Source organism: Lactuca serriola, chromosome 8 (genome assembly GCF_051521515.1).
Source record: "Lactuca serriola cultivar US96UC23 chromosome 8, Lser_US96UC23_V15, whole genome shotgun sequence".
Lineage (NCBI taxonomy): Eukaryota > Viridiplantae > Streptophyta > Magnoliopsida > Asterales > Asteraceae > Lactuca > Lactuca serriola.
Genome location: NC_136415.1, coordinates 38676717 through 38690284, shown reverse-complemented (window position 1 = coordinate 38690284; position 13568 = coordinate 38676717). Strand labels below are relative to the sequence as shown.

Sequence of the window (13568 nt, the reverse complement as noted above, 5' to 3'; positions counted from 1 at the left end):
TAGATGCACATTCAAGGAATTATCAACAAACACAAGGGTGTTCATGCTCAAGAAGTGAAATTGGCAATTCACCATCTTCTTGGCAATTCACCATCTTATGCCATCCGTTGGTCCATCAGCTAGCTCATCTAGATCAGTCTCATCAGGAAGAACAGACACTCCCAGACAGTCCAAGAATACCAAATTCCTTCTTCCTTATGGCACCAGATACATCAACAATGAATTACCAGCGCGTTGAACCTGTTCAGTATATGTTTATTCCAGAACCAGAGCACGAGATATTATATCTTGACAGTCAAAATCATATGTGCTTTCAAATCACTTATGACATTCCTTCTGCTCCCACTAAACATTTGTTTCATCCTTGCTTGGAAGGTCAAGGTCACTATAACTTGGAAAGAGGATATTGTGTGCTGATTTCACTAGAGCTGAGTAGAAGAATGGACGAACTTAAGCTTAATCAATTTAGATGGGTCAAGCCTGAAGTCTTAAAAGAAGCTGATAAGTTCTACAATGGCTCTTCTGATGACTCTGAAGAAGAAGTTTAGTTTTGGCATCATCTTATAGGGGAGATTGTAAGGTCACACCTTATGATATGATGATTCAAACATACGCCACGTTGATAGATCATCGTCAACATCTACACATCTATAGCGTCAACGTATCAAGCTAATCATCGTCATCTTATAGTTTAGTTATTCGATTGTAATACTTTGTATATTAGGAAGATATATTTGTATATTAGGTAATTATATAGATAAGTATGGAATAGATCATAGATCATGTATCTTTGTGATAACATCAGTTCTTAGTATAAATTAGATGCAATCCATTCAATTAAGGGATATACATGTATAGATTAGTATATATACAACATTAGGGAAAACCCTAATGTTGTGATTGTGGCTTTGTGTCAATCATATTTGTGACAAACCTGTCTTCTTGGTGAAGACAAAACTATTTCTAGGTGAAAGAACAATTTGGAGAACTTCTATGTTATTTACTTTCTGTTTATTGTTTTGCTTAGATTAGTTTTACGTTTTTTATTCATACTTGAAGTGTATCCGATCGATACAAACCTTCAAATACCTCTAATGGTTTCGAGCCTCTCAAAGATTAAAAACTAGGAAACAGAAACAATAAACAATTCTAATCAAATACTCAACACCAGATAGATCTGACTTAACTAATCTATGCAACTTTGATGGGACACAAAGTAGGAAAAACATACCTTTGATTTCTTGATATGTTTCTTCTTTTGACGAGCCGGCTGAATGGAGTAAAGAATCCAACATAGAGTTACTCTTCTTTAATCGCATACAAAAAGCAAACAAGAAACAAATTCAAGAAATCCTCGAACTATGAACTTCGAATAGAATCGATATCTCGATTTTGTTCGTCGACCACAACATGGAAAACACCTTTCCACAGCGTGAAAACTGCACTTTGGGATTCTATAATGTTTTTGAGGATTTCGAACTATTTAGGCTGAGAGGTATATTTCATAAGTTCAAAAACCTGATTTGGAGCCCTCTATTTATAAGGAGATGATTTGAAATCTCGGAGATAATTACCAAACTTAATTGTAATTATCTTTGGAATTCAAATCATTCTAGAATATTCCATATTCCTTTATTTACTCTAAATCATTTAATAAATCAAGTCCCTCAAATAAATATGTTTTCATATCTGTGTTTTATTTTGTTCTTGCGTATAACCCAAAAGTACATTATTATTTATAGTAATATTACTAGGATTTGTTATGACTTTGGGCACTAATCTCCATCATTCCTATTACGGGTATGTATTCTTGAATTGAACTTGTATCGTTAGGCCTTAGTCTTTTGGGAAAATTTTATGGCATTGGACCTGTTTTGGCTCATTGGGCGCAACGCGATTCTGGCCCATGGGCTTGATGTGATTTCAAGGTTTGTTGTCTATTTAAACACACTTAAGCCCCTACGTTTTGATCATTTCCAACCTCCACCACCCCTTAAGAGTGTGTTCGAAAACCCTAACCCTTCTCCTTCCAATTTCAAGCTTGATTTCCTCCTTTAGAGCTTAATCTTCCATGTTTTTGGTGTTTTAGCTTGAAGATTAAGATTTCTTTTTGAACTTGGAAGTGAAGAAAAAGAGTAGATCCATAAAGCCCACACGTTTTCTTTCCTTTTGTAAATAAAAGCTCCAACCTTTCCTTTCTATTTGTTAGATCTTGCTTATGGTCCTTTTTATGCACTTTTGTTCCCATTTTTGTGATGAGCTTGGAGTTGATATGAATCCAGCTCATTCTAAGGATTGTTATTTGGACATTTTGAGATGAGAAGTTGGTAGCATGGTCTTGCTCTTTGAGTCATGCAAGCGGTGTTGTCATTTTAGGTCATTTTGAGCTTGAAGTTTATATCTAGTGAGTTTTTGGGATGACTTAATGGATAAAGTTGGAAACTTTATCCATTTAAACATTGTTAGTGTCTAGATCTGAAACATTAGGTAATGAATTAATGGATTAAGTCAAAATCCCATGTGAAGATGGCCAAAGTGCGAGACACTTTTGCTGGATGCGGGGCACTTTTAGGGTTTTCTCAACCTCACATGTTTTGAGCTCTAAACCTGACTATTTTGTCTTTCATCAAGTCACAATGCGCTTCTCTAAAAGCATGGCGCGCTTTTGGACCCATAATGGACTATTTTTTTTTTTTACTTTTTAACTAGGTTTGGCTGTAGGCCAAACATTAGAGTTGGGTCATAGGTTGAGGTTGACATTTGATCACTTATTTAGGTGGTTTTTGTACCAATTGTTACTTTTCTTCTAGTTGTGGTGATTGGCTGACTGACTAAGAGGTGAGTCTTCTCATTATACTATGATTAGACACATGGTGTCATTTGTATGCTTGTTGTCTTTGTGACTTCTTGATAGTATGTTTATATGCTTATTAGGTTGAGGCCCATTATCTGGATGGGTCCATTATTTAGGACGGGGCCCTTTATTATGTGTTGTATGTGGTATTTTGGACAACTCATTAAGCTTTGTGCTTACGGTTTAAGTTTAATTGTTTTAGGTACGTCTGGTAGCATAGGGAACAACCCGACTTGATTTCATTGGATCCTCCAGAGATTCCACGCTTTCTAGTTATATTTTACTCTAATGATTTTATGAGATTACATTTCATATACTCTGATGTTTTGATGAGATTATACTTTATACTCTGATTACCGTTTCATGGAATGGAAATGATAGTTCCAATTTACTTTAAAACAGAAGACTTTATGTGGATTTTTTGGACGTTAGAGCTAGTCAAAATGGCGAGTCACCAATTGTGGAGTAAGGCCTGACCTCTATCCCTTAAGGGAAATCCACAAACACATGATGTTCCATTTCAGTAGCTACAATAGACGCCGTAAAAAGATCTAAAGGTAAGTTAACCCCTCTGGACAAATTAGATCTTGTTAGAAATCTACCTAAACGTGTCTTCCAAATAAAGATATTTACTTTACTCGACACTTTCCTACACTACCTAGAGGTAACATCAGAACTGTCTATAATGTAATGATCAACCTCTTTCCTTAAAGAAGATACTGAGTAATTTCTTGTCATCTTCCAAACTCCACTCTCGTTCTACATCTCCTCCCCACTTGAAATTAACATGTTGAAAAGCAAAGTTAAGGTTCAAATTGAACCTATTAACAACCTAGTTTAATATATCAATTTAACCCCAAGTACTCCTCCCATATTTGTAAGATCTCAACAAAACTAACCCCCTGTTTCCCGCGCAAATGGCCTTTATCATATCCTTCCAAAGGCAAGATGTGTTATCAGGAAACCTCCACCACCATTTATATAAGATCGCTAAGTTGAAAAACTTTAAGCTTTTGATGCCAAACCCACCATTTTAAAGCTATTTAAAACCTTGTTCCACACCATCCAAATGATTTTTCTTTATTCATAGTTTCCTTCCAAAAAGAAAGTGTTTCGAATGCTTTCGAGTTTTTTAATAACCAAAACAGACACCTTATATACAGAGAAAAGGTAGTTGCCTAGGCTTTCGAGTACTGCCTTACAAAGAGTAAGACTCCCGCCTAGAGATAGAGCTTTAGTTTTCCATAAAGAAGGTTGATCTGAAACTTCTCGATCAAGGAAAACCAAACCGAAATTCTCATCATTTTACCTCCCATTGACATTCCAACGTAAGAGAATGAGAAGTCTCCATAAGCACAAGCCATCATTCTCCCCGTGCAAATAACCACAGAAGTAGACACGCCCACCCCCAAGCACTTTATTTTTGTTAAGATTGACTTTGAGGCCGAGGCACGATGAAAACACCTCAATATGAGACTGTTATATAATACATATTTGTTAAAATGTATAATGAATATGAGACTGTTATATACTTACGCTTAGGTGTAAACAATTGTAACAAAAAAAAATCAACCCTAACTACTTAGTTTCTTTCTCTATATTATTTGAAATTTATTGTTCCATTCATTCATTCAATTTAATCTGTTTGCTTGTTATTTCACTGTTTTTTTACCACCGACTTTTCTACACCATCAACACATGCATGCGTGATTCTTGTAATCCCTATATAGTATATTAAAGAAAGCGAAATATAATTAATAGAAATGATGTTTTTGTATATTATATAAGTTATAAGTCAAAATATATCTTGTGTAAAAAAATATAATAATTTTGGAGATGAAATATGATTGTTCCATTTTTCTATTATATTTTGATATATAAAAATAGAGACGAGTTGGACACGGATATAAAAACAGAAATAATAAAGGTGAAAAAAAATGTTATTAAAAAAACAGTAAAAAAAGGTAAAAAAAAAAAATAAAAAGGAAATGAAAACTGTTGTCTAAAAAATAATAAAAAAAACATTAAAAAGATGAAATAAACGAGAAAGGAAGAAAAATCGGATACTTAAACTAAAAACACTGAAAAGTAAAAAAAATAAAAAAATAAAAAAAAATAAAAAAAAAAAGGATAATGACTTGAAAGGGTAACGAACTTTTGACTTTGTTCACATTTAGTCACTAAACTTTTTTTTCGTTATCTATTACCATTGAACTATTGAAACTGTTCACATTTTACCTTTATGACCGGCTGTTACCGATGATAAGGGTAAAATGTGAACAATTTCAATAGTTTAGTGGCAAATAGATAACGAAAAAAAGTTTAGTGACTAAATGTGAACAAAATCGAAAGTTCGTTTCCCTCTAAAAAGTTCAATGGCTAAATTTGAACAAACTTCCTATTGTATTATGTTTTAGAAAATTATTTATTTTTGTTTAATTGTAGCAACATTTGTTGATGAAGAAATCTATGAAATAAAAAAACAAAATGTAACATCCGGATTTCCAGGTATCATAATTTAAGTATTTTTCTTTTGAGTTAAGAAGAGAGACTCGACGAGTTGACGCCTCAACTCGTCGAGTAAGGTCGCGACTGATGACTCGGATTAATGAATGGACTCGACGAGTCGGTGAGGCGACTCGACGAGTCCGCACTGTTGGCAGAAACCCTAAATCTTTGGGCCCGAGCCATATTTAAAGGCACTTATGGCCTTCAATTGCGACTACCTTTCCCATAAGTGAGAACCCTAGCGAGCTTGAGTGTGTAAAGTGAGAGGAAGAGTTATCTTGAGCTTTTTGGTGTGATTTTGCAAGAAAGGAGAAGAGTTCCAGCAAGAGAGACAAAGGAAGGTTATTGTTCTGAGTTATTCAAGCAACGATTTTATACATGTTTTAAAAGATTTAAATGGTATATTTATTTTATATCTACAAATATGTTGCGGATGAAACATGGGTAGATGAAATACTTGGTGTGTGATGAAATAAAATGATGAGAGATAAGTGATGATAGAAAGGTGATGATAATTAGGTAAATAGATGATGATAAATAGGTGATGTAGGATGAAAGGAGATACCATAGCCTTAACCGGCAATGTGGCGATGTAGTCATCTACCAGAGTATAGATGGCGACCACAGACTATTCAAGACAACCCAGTGGAAACACCAACAGGCTCATAACCTGCAGGTGATGAATTGCAAGTTCAGGAGATGTTGTAACTACGTATTCATGCGATGATACTCTAACCCCTTACTATGAATTACGAGTTCAGACGATGTTGTAACTACGTATTCATGGGATGTCACAAATTCCGCATGTCAAACCAATGGTCATAATTCACATCAGTGAGAATCATTTTTTTGTAAAACCAAAATCATATTGGAAATTTTGATTTTTTTATTTTGGAATATGTCAAACCATTGGTTTTTTATTTCGGTTTCGGCTTTTTGTTTTTTTTTTTAAATATATTTTCAGGGTTTTGTTTTGTTTTTTTTTTTATTTCATAGATTTCTTCATCAACAGATGTTGCTACAATTTAACAAAAATAAATAATTTGCTAAAACATAATACAAGATGAAGTTTGTTCACATTTAGTCATTGAACTTTTTAGAGGGAAACGAACTTTCGATTTTGTTCATATTTAGTCACTAAACTTTTTTCCGTTATCTATTTGCCACTAAACTATTGAAACTGTTCACATTTTACCCTTATGACCGGCAACAGCCGGTCATAAGGGTAAAATGTGAACAGTTTCAATAGTTCAATGGCAAATAGATAACGAAAAAAAATTTAGTGACTAAATGTGAAAAAATCAAAAATTCGTTACTCTTTCAAGTCATTATCCCTAAAAAAAATTGTACAAAAATACCAATAAAATGGTAAATATTTTTGAAAGTACTTCAATCACCTTTGGATAAAAACTTCTGAAACAAATGAGAGAATCCGAAAACATTCATAAGGGCAAAGATGGAATTTAACTGACTACAGCATGACCCTTGATGTAGGAAATCAGACCGTAATAGAAATAGAAAATGGTACGTGTTTGGCTGTGATAATTTACATACTTTGTTTTTCTTTTTAAATTATTTAGACATATATCAACATTAATGTCAAATACTTCTTTATATAAGGTATAATTTAGATTGTATATACGATTCATGTAAAATGTTTATTATATCATTAATTTGAATAAAACAAATTTTAATCTATGAGTAGCTAAACAATCATTATAATAAATAATATTATATTTAAATGTAAAGTATATATTAAATTCAGGCCTCAATTAAGCTCGATCTATTTACTAAATAAAATTACTTTTTATTTATTTATGAATCTTGTATGTGAATGATAAGTTTGTACGGCTACACGAAAATATAAACTCCACAGATTCTTGAAGCTCAACACCTGGTTCCCTATATGTTACTGTTCTTCTTGTATCCTAGAGAGAGAAAGTAAGTAAGAGAGAGAGAGAGAGAGAGAGAGAGAGAGAGAGAGAGAGAGAGAGATGAGGCAGCAGCTATCGTTGATCAACGCAACGACGTCGCCGGACACTACAACCATCGTCAGCCGCCACAGATATTTATCTCTTTTTGCCTCCGATGACCGTGACTTTCTTCTCTCTCCCACCGGAGCTCAGGTCCCCCTCTATTTCTCTCTCTAAAATTTCTAGTGCATGCCGAAGTAATCGTTCAGCTCAGCATATATTTTTTAGACAGCTGTTTAATTAGTTCAAAACATACAATCATTTTTGTGTAAAACTTAAGTTAAACGAGTCTTATCTATCCAAATGTTTTTCTTTAGATCTAGTTATGGATGTTCGAAGGAAACAAGTTTCTTTTTTTTTTTTTCAAAAATGAAAAAAAAGAAGACAAAGATAAAGTTTGAACTAACGAGAGTAGATCTGCACCATAATATTTTCCATGTACTAATATGTCGTATAAATTATTTGATTATATATATGATTTTGTCACTGCGCCATACAAATCTCTAGAGCTTCATGTACGTAATTGTATATCTTTTAATTACATAAATCGTCCACAAATTGTTAGTTGGGAAATTAAGAAGTTAAAATAAGTTTATAATTTTGAATCTAGAAAATAAAAGGAGTGATTCTTGAAGACTATAACCTAAATTTAACATATCGCATATTTATAATTCTAGTTCAAAAAATTTAAACTTCAAAGATCATGTACACTTGGATTATGAGCATATCCTTCCAGTTTTATTCATGAACATAACACAAATTTGACTCAACTTGGGCATCATGGATTCATGTATTCATGTGTACGTAAAAGAAAAAAAATAAAATAAAATAAAACTCCACGTGGATTAAGTTTAAGAGTCACAAACAGCTAATATATATTCCCATGCCATAGCAAACTGTATTTAGCAAAGGATACAAGTTAATATATTTGTGATATATATATGATGTAGTTGTTGTGACAAAAGCATATATAAAACACTGAAAGGGTAACCATGTCCCATTAAACTCAAACAGGTACATCACGCATGCTTTATGGTACCTTTCCAACACAAAAAAGACTTCCATCAACCTACAAAATTTATATGAAACATTTACATAAGTGGAATCCCATAAATGTAAGGTGCCTATCCCTTTCATTTGCTCAGAAGTGGGGTTCCCCTTTGCATTATTTGCACCTTCGATACCTCAAAAGATGAGGGCATCATATACTATAGTAGAGATATTATTTTTGATTCTAAGGTTCTTGGATAAAATTGCCCCACTAGTAGTTGTACCAATATGACAATATCACCTTACAATATATATCTCCATATTTCAGATAAAAATTTCCGACCTTCACGACAAAATCGTTGGCATTTACTTTTCAGCAAACTGGTATCCACAATGCCAAAGTTTTACAAAACTATTGATTCAAGTATACGAACAAATCAAAGCGAAAAAAGGGTCAGCATTTGAGATCATCTTTGTTTCATCTGATGAAGACTTGAATGCATTCAACAACTACTATCAATCAAACATGCCATGGCTTGCGATTCCGTTCTCTGATTTGGAAACTAAAAAGGCATTGAACAACAGATTTGACGTTGAGGGGATTCCATGCTTGATCATCTTGCAACCCGATCATGATGCAGGTATTGTGCACGATGGAGTTGAGTTGATTTATCGTTATGGTGTCGAAGCATATCCTTTTACAAAAGAGAGGTTGGATGAGTTGTTGAAGCAAGAAAAGGAGAAGCATGAACGACAAACTCTCTCAAATTTGCTTATGAATCATGATAGAGATTTTCTTTTGGCTCATTCGGCATCCAAAAAGGTTGGTTTAATTTAATTTATAAGTGATTCTTAGTGGTTATATATAAAAGTGTTTGAATATATCGAGTTTCTATATATGTACTTACACATTTATGATAATTAATATAACCCCCCATGCATGCAGGTATTAATATCTTCCTTGATAGGCAAAACCATCGGGCTATATTTTTCAGCACAATGGTGTCTCCCAAGTCTCAAATTCACACCCAAGTTGATATCCATTTACCAAAAGATAAAAGCAAAACTAAGTGAACAAGAAGACTTTGAAATCATCTACGTGTCAACTGATCACAATCAGCTAGAGTTTGAATCTTCTTTCAGCTTAATGCCATGGCTAGCACTCCCATTTGGGGACTCGATCAATAAGGAGTTGACCAAGTACTTTGATATCACGGGTATTCCAAGTTTGATCATTTTGGGTCCAGATGGAAAAACTGTAACGAAGAACGGGAGATCTCTGATTAACTTGTACGAAGAGGAAGCTTATCCTTTTACAGAAGCGAGGGTGAAGCTATTGGAGAAGCAAATGGATGAGGATGCAAAGAATCTTCCGAGCATGGAGATACATTCGGGTCATCGCCATGAACTCACGTTGGTGTCTCAAGAAAATGGTGGGGGGCCGTTTATATGTTGTGATTGTGATGAGCAAGGTTCGGGCTGGGCTTACCAGTGCATCGATTGTGGGTATGAAGTGCACACCAAGTGTGTTAGGCCGGTGGTTCAAATGTCTAGTGCATGAAAATCCACCGGAAAACTGTTTACTACTATTTGTTTACCAAAACGTGAGTTATGGGTTGATTTTAGATTTTGGAATGATGAATTGTGCATAATTATTATCTTGAGTAAGTTGTTATCTTTCCAACAATTTGATCTAAAAGGAATCATCTTCTCTAGAGTTGCACTTTCGGACCGGACTAATCGGGCTTTGTTGGGCCGGTCTCGATTTGGGCTTTGTGGTCATCTACTTAGATCGGTTTCTAGTTGTAGGGAAAGGAATTAGAGACCAAACAAAGAAACGTGCCTTGTTCTATGTTCTATGTCAATTTTGGAATCTTTCCATACCCTAAAGACTACATCTTATTTCTCTTTAAATAACTTATACTTATATAATAGCTAGATTATCACTTGTGTTATATAAGGATTGATTAGAAGAAAATATGATTGAAATAAGAAATAACTTATACTTATATAATAGCTAGATTATCACTTGTGTTATATAAGGATTGATTAGAAGAAAATATGATTGAAATAAGAAATAACACGCGTTTTAACTAATAAAGCATTAATTATGTTATTTGGTTATAAGGGCATCCACAAAGCATTGAACTCTATAGAGTTCAAGTGAATTGTCATCATTCACTATTTCATACAATTCTATTCATTTTTATCCCACAATGCATTAAACTCTACAAGTTCAATAAAACATATTAAAAAAATATTTATTTAAAGATTTAAAGACTTTTCTTTTTCCCGTTGAAGAGTTCATTGGTCATTGAAATCTAAATCCATTGAGTGCCAACGTGGCATTTCACAATGGTGGAGTTGTATTCATTGAATGACAAATAGTCATGACACCCTATTCAACTTTTCCACTAAACTCCCCATTGTGGATGCTCTAAAAAAATTATGTTCTTATTTAGGTTAAAATTAAAATAGGTGTTTAGATTAAATAAATTTATATTGTTGTATTGTTTTAAAAATAATCTCAGTCAAACAAAAAAAGTAGTTTTTAACATATAGGGGTATGCAAAAAAACCGAAACCAAACCAAAAACCGAAAGGCCCACTACTACACAAGTGATTTAATAATGCAAACCATTCTTTATTTTTGAGGCCGTTGATGGTAAAAGCCGTCTCATTAAATGTTTAGAGCATTAAATAATATACGAACCGCTTTAAAAAAGCATCGGATAAATTTCCATAAGTTTTTGTTAAGGCGGTTAACAACAAATAGTATCAAAAAAAGATTTTTTAGTGCTACTTCATGTAAAATCATCATTAAATAAGGATTTTTTGATGCTCTTTTTATAAAAGAGCATCATTAAATCTTTATCTTTTGATGCTATATTTTGAAAAACGCATCAAATGAAAACGCTATGATTTTTTAGTGCTACTTCATGTAAAAGCATTATTAAATAAGTATTTTTTGATGCTCTTTTTAATATAATAGCATCATTAAATCTTTATCTCTTTCCCTCTAAAATTTTCGTTTTAGCTTTCTAAAAACCCTCCATAGCCACCACCAAATTCCACACAAATCGCATCAGTAAAATCTAAAACCGCCCCAAATCATCTCTTTCCCTCTAAATTTTCGTTTTAGCTTTCTAATATTTTCAGCGGATTTTCCCCCAATGGTGGTCGAAAAATTCTAATCTCCCCCCAAACTTAAGTTCCTCTCGCCTTCAAAAAAATTCTAATCTCCCTCCGACCTAGGTTTCCCTCCAACTGGAAATTTTTTTGATTGAAATCCAACCGACCCCTCATAAATCTATGGCTTCATTAGTCATTCATATTCCTAAACGTTACTGGTTATCTCCATTTCGCATCTGATGAAACCACTAAATCCTCTGCTTCTTCTTCATAAATGAGAATTTACTCCTAAGAATTCATCGTCGTCTCTTTTACTTCGACTAAACTTCTCCCTAGTGCAAAACCCTAAATATCTCCATCCTTGTAGCAGTAGATTTCAGGGTGCCAGGATTCGGTCTCAAAATGAACGCAATCAAGTATGTCCTACACCTTCTGCATCAACTTCTTCCAACTATAGTATTTTTTTTCCCTAAAAAAGACTATGGAAGGTACGCAATATTGATCACATTAACTATTCAATTCAAGAGCATTATTCAATTTGGTGACTTTTTTCGATTTCATCAAGTATAGTTGAAATAATCATGTTTTGTGTTGTTTTTCTTTTATTTAAATCGGGATTTCTATGACTTTTCAAGGAGGATCGATAAATATAAGAAAAGTGATTCAGCATGAAGATTATATTAGAGGATGTGGAGCATATTTACATTTAGGAAGCACAAGTAAAGAAGGAAATGATGATGGGAAGAGAGATGCTGACAATGAAGAGAGGAGGTGTTCGATCGGGAAAATTAGTGCATATCTGAGCGTGGTTTACTGGAACATCTTGCAAGAAAGAAACATCAAGCCAAAGTGGCATATTTGACAACCGAAAACTCTATGAAATCCATGGAGTCTGCTGAGAACTCATCTAAATGTGTTCCAAATGATTCAAAAAAAGATAAGAAACCACCACCGTCATTACTAGTTATTGCAGGTTCAAGTGAGGTTTTAAAGAAGAAAATGGAGTGGATATGTCTTATTTGTAATGTGAGTTCATCAAGTGAGATTGATTTACAGAAGCATCTTGAGGGAAGAATACAAAGCCAAAGTAGCAATCATAAGAAAAGGAAATAACAAGTGAGATTGGCATCTTTCTTATCTATATAAGGTGGTTCAACATTTTCTAATGTTGTTGACTAATAGCATCAACAAATGATTGATGATATTTTATGTTGCCATTCGTATTGTGTTTTAAAAGGCAATTTGATTTCTAAGGCTATTCAATAACAGCATCAAAAAATAAGTCTATTTTATGAAGCTATATTTTATAAGGCGGTTTTGGACAGCATCAAAAAATAAGTCTATTTTATGAAGCTATTTTTATGAGGCCGTTTATGACATTTTCTAAGGCGGTTGTAGAACCGCCTCAAAAAACAACACTATTTTATAATGCTATATTTTTTGAAACGGTTGAATAACCGCCTCAAGAAATAAAAAAAAACGCTTTATTAAACCACTTCTGTACTAGTGGCCGAAACCGTAAAAAACCGAACCATTTGAAAAACCGATTGTTTGGTTTTTGTTATTAGAAAAACCGATTTTTTAGGTTTGGTTTGGTTTTTCTATATCTAGAAACCGAAAAAAATTGAACCGAACATAAATACACAAAATGACATGTTTTATGTATAAATTTCACACCATTAGTAAAGTAATCCATAAAATAATAAAAATTAATGTTCTATGGTGTTGGTGAAACACATATATGATAGGAGAGGTTATAGAGTTAAAGGTCTAAAAAGATTCAAATTACATACAACTCATATGGATTGTAAGATTCAAAAATGAAGATTTTTTTGATACTATAAAATGAAGGAAAATAATTAACTCAACCAACCCACGTTGATTATTTATAAATGAGAACACATATATAGACATCATCTTTTTTTATTTTACATTAATTTCTATTTTGTTTAAATGGATGAGATTTATATTAGAGTATATATTAAATAAGTATGAGCTTTTAAAATCCAATGAGCCGAGTCTAATAATTTATTAATTGAAAAACCAAAAAAAAAAACGAAATATACAACCGAAAAAAAATGATGGTTTGGTTTTTCCAAAATAACTAACCGA

At 33.2% G+C, this 13568-nt stretch overlaps 1 protein-coding gene across 1 annotated transcript; it reads left to right on the top strand.

The window, feature by feature from the left end:
* Nucleotides 1–7235: 7235 nt before the first annotated feature.
* On the top strand, nt 7236–10042 carry LOC145069091 (putative nucleoredoxin 2). Its single transcript, XM_079016065.1, has 3 exons — nt 7236–7488; nt 8654–9148; nt 9272–10042. The coding sequence occupies exons 1-3, from the start codon at nt 7357–7359 to the stop codon at nt 9884–9886; spliced, it is 1242 nt and encodes a 413-aa protein (XP_078872191.1). The 5' UTR covers nt 7236–7356; the 3' UTR covers nt 9887–10042.
* Nucleotides 10043–13568: the final 3526 nt, after the last annotated feature.